Source organism: Nicotiana tomentosiformis, chromosome 2 (genome assembly GCF_000390325.3).
Source record: "Nicotiana tomentosiformis chromosome 2, ASM39032v3, whole genome shotgun sequence".
Taxonomy (NCBI): domain Eukaryota; kingdom Viridiplantae; phylum Streptophyta; class Magnoliopsida; order Solanales; family Solanaceae; genus Nicotiana; species Nicotiana tomentosiformis.
Genome location: NC_090813.1, coordinates 169222979 through 169237009, shown reverse-complemented (window position 1 = coordinate 169237009; position 14031 = coordinate 169222979). Strand labels below are relative to the sequence as shown.

The 14031-nt window shown below is 40.1% G+C and overlaps 1 protein-coding gene across 2 annotated transcripts; it reads right to left on the bottom strand.

The window, feature by feature from the left end:
* Positions 1-4540: 4540 nt before the first annotated feature.
* Positions 4541-13474, bottom strand: LOC104093741 (cellulose synthase A catalytic subunit 1 [UDP-forming]-like). 2 transcript variants are annotated; one of them, XM_018769955.3, is made up of 15 exons: positions 13336-13474; positions 13219-13305; positions 12149-12344; positions 11833-12014; positions 10432-10549; positions 10161-10350; positions 9546-9812; positions 9102-9447; positions 8753-8890; positions 8507-8632; positions 8099-8311; positions 7752-8016; positions 6956-7152; positions 6519-6869; positions 4541-5336 (listed from the first exon to the last, which is right to left on the bottom strand). In XM_018769955.3, exons 2-15 carry the CDS (start codon positions 13297-13299, stop codon positions 4749-4751), a joined length of 3258 nt encoding a protein of 1085 aa, XP_018625471.1. In that variant the 5' UTR covers positions 13300-13305; positions 13336-13474; the 3' UTR covers positions 4541-4748. The 2 variants fall into 2 exon arrangements, with proteins under 2 accessions (XP_018625471.1, XP_009597841.1); XM_009599546.3 differs by having other exon boundaries at positions 13219-13466.
* Between the last annotated feature and the right edge of the window lie 557 nt (positions 13475-14031).

Genomic DNA, 14031 nt, shown 5'->3' with positions numbered 1-14031 from the left:
CAGATGGTTAGGGCATGTGCTACCGGGCAGGACTGACCACCAGTACCACCAGCTAGGGCCACGAGAGGCTAGGCCGCGGTAGGGGTAGAGCAGCACCTGCAGATCCACTAGTTTCTCCAGCTCAGGAGTAGGTTTTGGATGTGGTTGAGCTAGTGGGGCCAGCTCAGGCACCAGCTATGTCCATTGTGATTCCAGGCCTTCATGAGGCTTTGGCCCAAATATTGACTATTTGCACTGGCCTTGCTCAGGTGGTTTCGGCTCAAGCCATACCGGCCACTTCTTAAGCCGGGAAAGGTACTCATACCCCCGCCGCCCGTACTCCAGAGTAGGTGATGCAGGGACTCCAGACACCGGGGTACTACCAGCCCAGCCGGTTGCAGCTTCTCAGACCTAGGTGGTCCCTGTTATGACTGATGATGAGCAGAGGAGACTAGAGAGATTTGGGAGGCTTCAACCTTCATCATTTAGCGGGGTGATTTAGAGGTTGCCCAGGGCATCTTGGATAAGTGCCAGCAGATTCTTCGCACGGCAGGTATTCTGGAGACTAGTGGGGAGAGTTCACTACTTTTTAGTTTACTGGGGTTTCCTTCAGATGGTGGGAGGATTAAGAGAGGCGCAGGCCGGTCGGTGCAGCGGTGTTCCTTCTGGGGGTCAGTTCTACCACAGCAGGGAACGTCCTTATAGGCACGCCTAGATGGCTTGTCCGGTTCACCGTGGTGCATCATCCAGCCATGGTTCATACAGTGCTCATCAGGGTCAGTCATCTCTCAGTGCCCTCCCAGCTCAAATTCCGTCTCGTGCACCATCAGTTCAGGGTTCATCTGTACCAGGTCCTTCTGATAGTTATTCTAGCTCTCGGGGTCCGCCTCAGTACTCAGTGCCATTTGCAGGGAGGGGTTGTTTTGAGTGTGAAGCTTTGGGTCATATAAAGAGACATTGTCCCCACCTTTCGGGAGATCCAGCTTAGCAGAGGAGCCAGACTACGACTTCAGCACCAGTTACTTCACCACCCGCCCAGCCAGCTCGAGGTGGGGCTCAGGCAGCTAGAGGTCGCCCTAGAGGAGGAGGCCGATCAGGTGGTGATCAGGCTCGATTCTATGCTATTCCTGCCATAGCAGATGATGTTGCTTCAGAAGCAGTGATCACAGATATTGTCTCAGTATGCCACAGGGATGCCTCTGTATTATTTGACCTTGGTTCCACTTATTCGTATGTGTCATTGTATTTTGCTCATTATCTGGATACCAGGCAAGTCCTTAGTTTCATATGTTCATGTATCTACGCCAGTGAGCAACACCATTGTTGTGGACCGTGTATATCAGTCATGTGTAGTGACTATTCAGGGATTGGAGACTAGAGTTGATTTTTTATTACTAAGTATGGTTGATTTCGAGGTGATCTTGGGTATGGATTGGTTGTTTCCAGGTCATGTTGTTCTGGATTGTCACGCTAAGACCATGATGTTGGCGATGCCGGGGTTGCCAAGAGTTGTGTGCAGAGGTTCTCTAGACTATGTTTTCAGCAGAGTGATTTCATATTTGAAGGACCAGCGGATGGTTAGGAAGGGTTGTTTATCTTATTTGGCCATTGTGAGGGATGTTGGTGCTGACACTCCTACTATTGATTTTGTTCCGATGGTGCGATACTTTCTGGATGTGTTTCCTGCAGACCTGTCGGGCACTTAGCCCATTTCTATTCCACCGTATCGTATGGCACCAGCTAAGTTAAAGGAATTGAAGGAGCAGCTTCAGGAACTTCTTGATAAGGGGTTTATTACGCCTAGTGTGTCGCCTTGGGGTGCACCGGTTCTGTTTGTGAAGAAGAAAGATGGTACTATGCGGATGTGTAACGACTATAGGCAGTTGAACAAAGTTACAATCAAGAACAAGTATCATTTGCGCCGCATTGATGACCTATTTTACCAGCTCCAGGGAGCGAGAGTGTTCTGTAAGATTGATTTGAGGTCTGGTATCACCAGTTGAAGATTTGGGACTCGATATCCTAAAGACAGCATTTAGGACCAGTTATGGTCATTATGAGTTCCTTGTGATGTCTTTTGGGCTGACCAACGCCCTAGAAGGATTCACGCATCTGATGAACAGTGTGTTTCAGCCTTATCTCGACTTGTTTGTCATAGTATTCATAGATGACATCCTGGTGTACTCTCGTAGCCAGGAGGAGCATGCCCAGCATATGAGGATTGTGTTGCAGCGGTTGAGGGAGGAGAAGCTTTATTCCAAGTTCTCCAAGTGTGAGTTTTGACTTAGTTCAGTGGCGTTCTTGGGGCATGTGGTGTCCAGTGAGGGGATTCAGGTGGATCCGAAGAAGATTGAGGTGGTTCAGAGTTCGCCTAGACCGTCCTCAGCTACGGAGATTCAAAGCATTCTCGGCTTGGCTGGTTATTATCGTCGCTTCGTTGAAGGTTTATCGTCTATTGCATCGCCTTTGACCAAATTGACCCACAAGGGTGCTACTTTCAGGTGGTCGGGATTATTTAAAATGAGGGTTCCGTGTTTTTCACCATTTAAAACATTTCAAGCTCGGGATTTGGCAATTCTTGAGAGGATTTTCGGGAGATTTCTTGAGCTAAGTCACTTGTGTTCTAATTTATTCAATAATTGTGTTTCCCCATTGATTTTCCCACCTAGTTTGTGTGTATTTAAGGTAGAATTTGGGAGTTTGAGGCTAGAAATTTGGAGAGTTTGGTTTGGGGATTTGGGCGGTGATTTGGTGTCGTATTTTGATAAATTTGGTATGGTTGGACTCGTGGTTGAATGGGCTTTCGGATTTTATGACTTTTAACGAATTTTGAAGTGTGGGCCCGGGGGCTGACTTTTGAGTCGATTTTTGACTTTTGATTAAAAACTTAGTATTTTCTTATGGAGTTGATTCCTTTAGCCCGTGTTGATTGTATCGAATTGTTTGTGGCTAGATTCGAGGCATTCGGATGCCGTTTCGCGATGCAAAGGTGTGTTGGAGTAGAGATTGGCACGGCGTGAGGTAAGTAACACTTCTAAACTTGGCCCTGAGGGGTCGAAACCTAGAATTATGCGTTATATGATTGATGTTGAGGTGACGCACATGCCAAGTGACGGGTGTGTGGTCGTGCACCGTAAGAACTGTGACCTGGTCGATTCCATGGAACTGTATATTGGATTTATCTTGGCTATATTTGTGTTTTCACCATGTGATAAAGTAATTGAGTTGTCGATCATGCTAGAAATCATGTTTAGGCTATTAGTGGTACTGTTGGGACCCATAGTGATCGTTTCCTTGCTGTTGACTTATTGATTATATTGAAATTTTATACCCAGTCATATTTATTCATTGCATACCATATCTCAGTTTCCGTTGCTATTTATTGCTATATCATATCATTATTTTTGGGCTAGTTTCATGACATCGTGAGCCCGAGAGAGAGACTGGAGAAATTGACGACTGAGTGAGGCCGGTGGCCTGATTGAGAGTGACAATTATGGGATCAGGCTGTACGCCGCAGAATGTTTATTGATTTATGCCTGGATTTGGCTTATTATAGCGCTTGGGCCGAAGGAGCCCCTCCGGAGTCTGTACACACCCCCAGTAAGCGCAGTTGATTATATTGAGGGATGGATCTTCCCTGGACATGGATCTTGTCCGAATCATTTATATTGGGGATGGATCTTCCCCTGGGCTAGATTGGCCTTATACAATACTGAGTGACTGACTGTAAGTTGATGTATATATATATGGGATGGATTGGCCATATACAGTATTGAGTGATTGAGTATTCTGAGAGTGGGAGTATACGAGGCTTTCAGCGTGGTGCATCACATACAGCATGTGCATTGGCATGTAGATGTAGAGAGGTCATACTCCTCATATCATTCATAATTGATCTATTTTACCTGAATTGAGTTTAACTGTTGAACTTGAAAGCATGCCTACGTTTCTGTACTGTTATTTCTATATTGAATTGTACCTGCTGAGTTCGTCACTACCTTTCAGTCCAAAGGTTAGATTTGTTACTTATTGAGTTGGTTGTACTCACGCTACACCCTGCACCTTGTGTGCAGATCCAGGTGCTTCCGGTCACGACGGTTGCTGAGTTGTGGAGTCTAGATTTTCGGAGACTATCGAGGTAGCTGCTCGGCGTTCGCAGACCTTGACTCTCCCTCCTTACCGTTCGTTTTATGTTTTCAGTTTTTATTACCTAGACGGTGTATTAGACTACATCTTTGTGTAGATGCTCATGCACTCGGTGACGCTCTGGTTTTGGGAGAGATTTTTATTGAGTTATGATTTTCTTACTCTGTTTTTAAAAGATTTTCATTAATTTTAACTGCTTTTGTATCTTCCAAAGCTTTAGAGTGTTGGAAATATCTGCCTAGTCGGCTTGCCTAGTACCATGATAGGCACCATCACGACAGGTTGGTTTTGGCTCGTGACAATCATCATCCTTTGAAGAAAGTGACAGCCTCAACGTAAACCAATACTGCACAATGACAACAAAATCAATACTAAAATTCTCCACCTAAGCTATAGCACTTGCGCCTGAACATTTGAGACAATAAAAAATATATTAACAGAAGGCCAAAAATACAGAAGTGTCGCAGTTCTTCCATCCATCACACTTCCTTCTGACAATAGGACAATGGTACAACATTACTATGAGGTCTTGCATGTGTTCTAGTGCCTTTAAAGTTCTTTAAAACTACATACAAAGCAACAATTGCTGCTTAACTTAATCAAATGACCATCAAACATCACTAGCAGTTGACGCCACATTGACCTCTTGCAGCAGTTTTTGTGGCGTCAGATGTGAAGGGATCAATGCGCACCCAAAGCAATGAGAATATAGACGCAAGAAGAACGGACCAGACAATAACGATGGTAGGTGTACGATTCTGCCGTCCCAAAAGACCTTTGAGGAAAGGATACAAGTGCACGATGACCCAAATGGCGAAGAAGAGCCTTCCAAATAGAGGTCCCCAAGACTGATACCCACTGTTTATGGCATATGAAACACCAGCCACAATTCCTACCATGTTCAAGATAAGGACTGTAGTTGGAGGAATGATGAGAGATGTCCATTTGAACACATAAAGCTCTGAAAATTCTCCGTCCTCATCAGATGCCTTAGACGTGACTGTGAAGTTTGTGTCAATCCCTGCAAGCACTTTTAGTAGACCTTGGAAGACGGCAAACAAGTGAGCAGATGTACCACCAATAACCCAGAACTGTTCATTTCTCCACCAGTCTTCAATGCTCACACCACTCCACCTAAGCTCCAGTATACCAGTAGCAAAAATGGAAAGGAAGAGAAGAATGAACCACATGCTAGCATAGTTGCTTATCTGCCGGGGGTACATGGAACAGGTGTGTTAATACATAATTTTAAGGACAAATATGTGAATAAACATACAATGACGGAAAGAAAAGATCAAGCTGACTGCATGACAGGAAGCCAGGTGAAGATAAATTATCTATGGACCAGATTGATCACAACTAATTAAATGTGTACGCATCACTTGAGGGGGCAAAATTCCACCAGAGTGAGGTAAAAGAAACCTTGAACAATGGCATCTTATTCTCTTTCTCTCTCAAGAGAAACAAGATCAAGTTTGATTGACAAGATTTTAATCACCTTGGCCCACAATTTACAGTTGATTGACCCTAGGTCTTAATCACCTTGTTCTACAACTAAAAGTCATTTCCATTTGGAATCCAAATGAATCCAGACAATGGCTGTAACTCGGAAGAAATCGTCACTAAGAAAACAAATCATAAATTCACTAGTTTTGCACAACCTACCACAACCTTCCTATATTTGGTTTTGGGAATGGCAATGTGAGCAAGCTCACATCGGCGGAATTTAAGAAGACAAATAAACGTTTAAATTAGTCACAATTAGGGGTGACAAACGGGCGGGTCCTGTCGGATTTGGACGGGTAAAAAATGGGTAATGCAAAAAATGTATTAAATTATCCATATTTATTACGGATAAAAAATGAGTTAACTGGTGGATAGTATGGATATCCATATTATCCATGGCATCTTGAATATTATCACTTTTGGAAGAATTCCTAGTCTCAAAAACTTGAATAACCCCCAATTTGAGGCTTTACAAATGTAAAAGCTAAACTCATTAGCTATCCATCGGTTATCCATTTTCTAAGTGGATAATATGGTTCTTTATCCATATTTGACCCGTTGTTCAATAGTTCATTATCCGACCCATTTTTTAATGGATAATATAGGTGGATAACTGTTTTTTTTTAACCTTTTTTCCACCACTAGTCACAATTCAAGAGAAGCTTAGAAGACGGTGAGAAAGAAATAATTGTATTAATTTTTGACTCATCATTAGGTCAATAGACACTGTCTATTTGCAAAGCTAGTACATTCAGCCCTTTTTAATAGGATTAGTGAAATATAAAATGTCATGTTAGGACTAGTCATTACTTCACTCAGCTATTTTTGATACAACTATCAAAAACAAATAGAAGTGTAAAGCAAAAGTGGAACTTTTCACTTACCTCAGGAACAATAAATTTCCCAGTTAGAAGACAGATGGCAGGAAGAATGCAATAAGCAAGCAAAGGTAGTGATGTGATGGGATAAACAATAGTGTTGATATATGCTATTCTCTCCAGAAGCTTCAATTTCCCATTGTAGCCATACCATATAGGGCAATGCCTACTCAGCAGAATTTCAACAGATCCTAAGGCCCACCGAAGTACCTGGTTTAAACGATCAGAAAGATTGATGGGTGCAGACCCTTTAAATGCTGGCCGAGGAGGCATGCAATAGATTGAAATCCATCCTCGTGCATGCATCTTAAACCCGGTAAGAATATCTTCAGTAACAGATCCATAAATCCATCCAATCTAATAGAAAAGATCAAAGTTCAATCAATGAAAAATCAAAAGATCTGAGCAAAACATATTAAAATAAAGCAAACAAATCGAGGTACCTCTTTGCCCCATTCAGTCTTGTCCTCGTACCCACAGCTAATAACATGGATTGCTTCTTTCAAAAGAGTTGCAGGATTGGTAGAAGGAGGAATGCCTCCATATTCCATAAAGGTAGCAGCAACAAATACCGGAGATGAACCAAAGCGTTTCTCTAAGCTCTTCTGTGACATTAACAGTGATTTTTCATCATCGTATCCTGAGATGAAACGCAATAAGATCAACAAAAAGCGTCACGATGAAATTATTCATGCATTTAGCAGCATGAGCTAAGAGACAGGTAAAACAAATTGAGGACTGGAGTTGGAATATTGGCCAACTTAACCACAAACAGAGCAGACAAGAATTAGACATTTGGATAGTATAGCAGCGAATGGAGGACATCATGAAAAGGTAGCCTGGTGCACAAAGCATCCCACGTTCACACAGGGTCCGGGGAATGGCCGCACCCCAAGGGGTGTGATATAGACAGCCTACCCCTAATGCAAGCATTAGTGGCTACTTCCACGGCTAGAGCCCGTGACCTATAGGTCACACGGAGACAACTTTACCGTTGCTCCAAGGCTCCCCTTCATAGAAAGGTCAAATTTGATAACCCGTAAACAGTGCTATACATTGTGGAAAAGAGCTTTAGGATACAAGAAAAGAGGTTAAAATCTTAAATGTTTCCCCATTTCTCTTTTCTTTGGGTATGGTTAAGTAGTTAGAAGCTCAGAACCATGTCACATACATTTAATTGAGTAGGATTCGAGTAAGGAAAAAGATTTCCAAGTGATTGGACAAGTTGTAATGGCATACCTTCCACACCCTCTTCTATGTCTTCCATATTGAAAATTGGGATAGTAGATTCTGTTCTTTTTGCTGCCCTCTTCTTATCAATGTACTTCTTGTTTCCATTCCTTCCCTTCTTCCGTGAGCCACAACAGCTCTTCACAATGATGTTCGGCTCCAAATCAGCCTCAGTTAATACAGGATCATACCCATATAATGCTTGCCTGTTAAAACAACATCCAGTTCCCACATACATTGGACCCTGAAGACCATCCAACCCTTTCAAGTTGATCTACAAAAGGACATCATAAAGTGAGCATTCTGGCAACCATAACAAATAAGAACAACATAGTGAACATGTAAGAGAGACCTACATCAAAGAAGACAATATTCCGGTTAGCATATCGATCATGCAAGTCAATGCCATCAAACCGTTGAGGGAACTGAACATAGCATGTCTTCCTTCCATAAGCAGGATCCATGAAGAAACACATAGCTTCTTTAAGTGCTTTGCTGTTGTTGAAGTAGTGATCACAATCAACATTCAAAATATATGCTCCATTGGTAAGAACAGCAGAAACTCTGATCTGAAGAAAAACAAAATGGTGCATGAGTGAAAAACCTTCAAACTCTAAACTAAATTGTTATAAGGATTGCAACATGATCACACTATGCGATATGACGTATTACTCCTCTAGAAACCATGTAGATTATTATATTCAAGCTATGAACTAAATAGTTTGCTAAATAAAGTTTGTAAATAATTCTCATAAGTTGATTACCAAAGCATTCATAGCTCCGGCTTTCTTGTGGTGCTGAAAACCTGGGCGCTTCTCACGAGAAACATAAACCAGACGAGGAAGTTCATTACCATCTGTATCAAGGCCTCCACTGTGACCCAAAAAGACCTGTAATGAGCATGAGCTTCAATCAATTAGGACAACGAAGGAAGGTGTATGAGCTTCAATCAATTAGGACAACGAAGGAAGGAGCATGAGCTTCAATAAATCGGAAATGTCAAACAGTACCTGGATCATTCCTGGATGATCCCTAGAGTTATTTCCAGGCCAAGGGGTTCCATCTTGCATTGTCCAGCCTTCTTCAGGCATTTTTTGTGCTTTCGCAACAAGTGCATTGATCCGAATTTTGAACTCTTCATATTCTCTCTGCAAAGTCAAGATTTTCAGACTTGAAGGTTTGCTTGTATTCAATATTCAAATACTCAATAAAATAATTTCTCTACAGCACCTTGGACTCCAGCTTCTTACAACCACAAAAACCATAGTGTAATATATAGATCTATAACGTTGGGCTCAAGCAAATGTGAAAGTATAGACTAATTACTAAATTACCAAATGCTTAAATCTCATTCCCTACCTTCATTGCCCTGCGCTCTTTCACAAAAGAAGGCTGAATCTTGTCCTTTAAATAATCTATCTTTTGAGCGAAATAAAACTCAGGGGCCCGAGGCTCAATATTGAACTTCTTGCAGAACGGAACCCATTTCCTTGCAAACTCTGCAGTCTCAGAAAGTGCTTCAAAAGTTAGCATTGCTGAACCATCATCTGAAACATAACATGAGACCTTGTCGACCGGGTAATCCACAGCAAGGATGGACAACACGGTATTCGCGGTAATCAGAGGAGGTTCTTTCATGGGATCCACTGTACTAACGAAAACATCAATAGGTACTAACTGTGAAGGTTCTCCTTCTCTATCATATCTAACAAAACAAGAAAGAACATATTAGATGTAAATGAAATCTTGATAACGATCGGCAACCTCATGCTGATACAGTTTTCAACCACAAGAGAATTTTACCTCAAAGCCAGCCTGTCAAGGTATGTCTCACGATTGATGGGTGACCATTTTGGAAACTGATCCAGAAGCCAGGATAAGGCAAACCAAACTTCACAGATGACCGAGACTAGCCACAAAGGATAGGCATCGTTCACTGGATGAGTTAGACGGTATTGCATGAAAAAGCCCAAGATAATTAACCGCAGTATGATTACAACACGGTATGGGGTAAGGTGGGATGAAGGAATTGGCACCACACGACTAAGAGGTTGACGAGCATCATCAGCCCTGTCCAAGGTGTAACCAGCAATCGTCACATATTTGATTACCTTACTTCTTGCCAGCAAATATTTTACAATGGTGAAACAACCGGATAATAAGCTTAGATCATAGATGCCCATGAGAAATTCACTAATCAATAAGAAGTTGCTTTGGGATAATTAAAAGGAAAAGTGTAAAACTGTTATCTTTCTCTTTCCGAACTAATAAGTGCATGCAAGAAATTAATTGAGAGAGCAACAAAGTTGCATAATTAATGGATACTCCAAAAAAAAATAATTATTTAAATCTTTCTAGGGAAGAGCTAAATTTAAAACACTTTTCTCTCATTATTCAGTTATGAGATAAGATACTCACATTTGCAATTCTTCTCCGTTTGATCCTGTCCCTTCAATGTCTCCCCCCTTCCCTTCCGTGTATCTATGGTTCATGTGAGTCATATTCTTCTCCTGTTTTAGTTTCCAACCTTCTACTCTCTCCTTCCAATCAACACTTCCGAGCCCATAAGAGTTCAAGTCCTTTGAGGGGTCCACGATCCTTACAGGAACTGGAAAAAAATGTAAAATAGTTTCAGAAGAAAAAAGAATGATAGGATTTCATCAAATGGAGACATTGAAACAAGTTGTACCTGGCAATCTAGGATCAACATAAGGCAACGATGCTTGCTTGTCTCCTGGACCCAGGGGGCCTGACATACTTCTTACAGATTGTGTGTCTGGTGTGGCACTTGGAATCTCACCAGATACCTAACATTATCAGATATGTTCTCTTAAGTTCAATAAATTTTTAACATTAAGTTCAATAAATCGAATAAATTCATAAATAAAAGAAAACAAAGAAAGAAATTTACGACACACTTGCCCACAGATCGTGTGTCTGGTGTGGCATCTCACAAAATACCTAAGATCAATTATGTTTTGAGAAGTTCAATAAACTCATAAAACAAAACAAAGAAAAGAATTACGACATAAAAAGGCATTTCCCTAGTCCAATAAGATTTTGAAGTTTTTCAAATAAAGGAATTACGACATAAAAAGGCATTTCCTTCACTTAGTAAGAGAAGTGAAACAAAAAGTGGCCTTCACGGGAAACAATCCTTACATGAGGGAGAATAATGTAACAGAGTCAGAACAACTAGTCCTTTTCATTCCTTGGCAGTAACAGTTTTTTAAAGTATTAATTCCTGATAACTTCAAAGAAATAATCATACAAACTTCATAAAAAAAAAATGCACAAGTATTAAAGAAAGACCAAGCTAAAAAATAAGGATAGTTGTACATTTTTGGTTCCTACCATAATCAAAAGGAAATAAATGAAGCTTCTAGTGTTTGCTTCAGCAGATATTTCACAGCAAAGCAGTGTTTGCTTCAGCAGATATTTCACAGCAAAGCAGTTGCAGATAAATTATTTGAGTATAGATCTTTGTATCTAGTTAGCCTTTTTGACAAAAATGAAAGATGTATACAATATAAATGGCCCTTTGGAGTTCCTTCACACTCTACAGGATCTGTAGGATACTCTGTTATTTTTAATAACCGCACTTTATATGTATCAGCACTCTCTATCGCTGTATCAATAAAATCTTGATATTTATCTTAGAAAAAGAAGAAAAAATTGTTCACGGGCCATATTTAAATTCAAAATTCGTGAGCCAACAGAACAATGATACAGGTAATGTAAAAGCCCCTGAAGTATGGTGGATGATGAAGATAAAAAATTAGGCATAGATTCAAAATCAGAATCTGAAAACAATATTTTTTGAGATTCTGATAGAAGCTACCATGCACAGGACTAATATTTTTTGAGAGCCTTATTTAACTTCAGTACATAATAATAGGAGGGAAATGCAACCTAGCCACCAGAGCAAGTAAAGCAACATTACTTCATCAAAACTAAAAGGTGTATCTGAACAGTGGCGCCTTGATAGCTTCAAGTGTTGTAGCGTCATTTGCCATATTAAAACATATTTGAAGTATGGAAACATAATGTACAGTCATGAAGGACGAGATAAGCACATATTGTCACTTACAGACTGCCCATTTGTGAGAAGAGGGATTGGGTGCTGAGGGTCCTGTCTGGAGGATGAAGACAAAGAAGCATCTTCTCCCTGCCACTGGCGTCTGGCCTTGCTATTGCCTTGGGCATAATTGAACTCATTGTCGATGTCATCAACATCATCTTCATCATCATCTCCATCCACTCGTGGACACCCTAATACTTGCACAACCAATTAGCTAATGTTCATCTTAGAAACAGAAATAATAACTCCAATAAAGCAGGAAAAGAAAAAATAACTCAAATGAAGCAGGAAAAGAATCTTAGACAACTTATTCAGGAAATCTCACCCTTATGTCTCTTGTATCTTGTCTTGCACTGGGGACATGATTGATTTCCATCTTTGCGTTCATACTCGTAACAAGATCGGCAAACAGGAAATGCGCACTCATTACAAGCAACAAAGACATCACCAATGGCATTCAATCCGACATTATCGCCACAAATTTGGCAAATCTGACTGTTCAGAGGCTTAATGGGTTTCGGCTGCATTCACAACAATCAATTAGAACAAACAGGAATGCAATGAATTGAACAATAAGTGCCCACAAAACTACTGAAGTTTCAATTGTACATTAATTGAATTCAGAGGCTGATTTTGGAAGGACAGTATTAGCAATCAAGTATTAATCAGATTCAACCATTTGGTGATCAGTGTTGTATCAAGTAACCTAAAACTAAGGATAAAGTATGCCTATCTTTCCCCAAAGTTTGCCTTTTTTCCAGAGAAAATTATTTTGAAACATATAAGAATTGACAGCAAAAAGGTGAAAACCCATGAGATCTATCCTACCAATGTCAGGACACATTTAGTACACCTTAAATGATCAAAATTGCAACAAAATCAGATCAAGCTCCACTATGAAAATACCCTATTAAACAACTACTAAACTCGAAAATACATCAATCTCCTACTGAATCACATAAAATCCGGATATTGACCTAAAGCTCAGTCTACACTTGAACCAAGACTTAATGTGTAACCAAATTCAAGCAAATTTGCGAATTTAGATTCTCAAGAAAACAAATCTGAACACTGACCCAACACCAACAGTGCTTCACTGTTACTTCATCAAAAAGAAAACTAATCTGAACACTTCAAATTCAAGATGATCAAATTCCCTATCCTAAATCAGCTCAATGATCCCAACTTTTTTACAAAATCTCACTGCTACACACTCACACATTAGATCTGAACACCACATTCAATTGAAATTTATTAGAAATTCAGGAACTGAAAAAGCAGAAGGAAAGATCCTAACTCTCACATTAGATCTAAACGCACCATTAGACTAAAAAGAGAATAAAGAAAAAAGATTTTTAACTGAAAATGTCAAAAGGGTACTTTCCAAAAGCATACCCCACTATCAGAGTCATGGCGAATTCGAACCAATTCATTCCTCTTGTGTGATCCAGCAACCATTCCTGCACTTGCCTCCATTTCTCTTTAAGAAGAAGAAACAGAGGGATTTTGGAACTAACTTCTGGGGGTATAATACATGAAAGATCAAGGGGAAATGGAAAAGGATATTTGGGTATGACAGTCAGCAGATGCAGCTGTGAAGCAGCAGAGCATTTCTTTGCTTCTCTGCCAATCAACTGGTCATCACTACTTGCTATGCTTTCTGTTTTATTTATTGTTTTCGGAAATTAGTTTTTGTTGGAAGTTTTGATTTTTGTATTACATTATTATAAGTATTTTTAACGCTAGACTATATTGGGTTGTTCCTCTTATTTTTGTTGTAGCATAACAATTTTTAACCGGCTTGACCCGTTCCCGCAATACTGGGAAAACAAACAAGGTAAAAAGAGGAAAAGAAAAATATGTTTACCATTTCACTAGAAAAAATAAGTTTGTGAATGTTTAATATTATTAAGTAAAAATCAGAAAACCGGTATTGCACTAATACATCTATAATTCACTATTTTAATATTTTATTTGAAGTTCAAATACTGAACTCTCATCTTTTTCATTTCTGGGGTATTCATTAATTGTAAATACTCATAACAAAATTAATGTTAAAAATACTCATGACCGAATTAATATCCTAAATATTATAGGTTAGTAATTTAAAGGACTAAAACAATATTTGATGTCCAACAATATGAACGTGTCACGACCCGAAATCCCAACCGCGAGGCTGTGATGGCGCCAAATCTTGGAATCTAGTGT

Bases quoted from the DNA above. Each gene is read 5' to 3' on its own strand.
- LOC104093741 (XM_018769955.3), bottom strand. From the start codon at position 13,299: ATGGAGGCAAGTGCAGGAATGGTTGCTGGATCACACAAGAGGAATGAA. The intron at 12,015-12,148 runs GTGAGATTTCCT...TGCAAGTATTAG, and splicing joins AAGATACAAGAGACATAAGG to GGTGTCCACGAGTGGATGGA. The intron at 5,337-6,518 runs GTAAGTGAAAAG...TACCCCCGGCAG, and splicing joins GGAAATTTATTGTTCCTGAG to ATAAGCAACTATGCTAGCAT.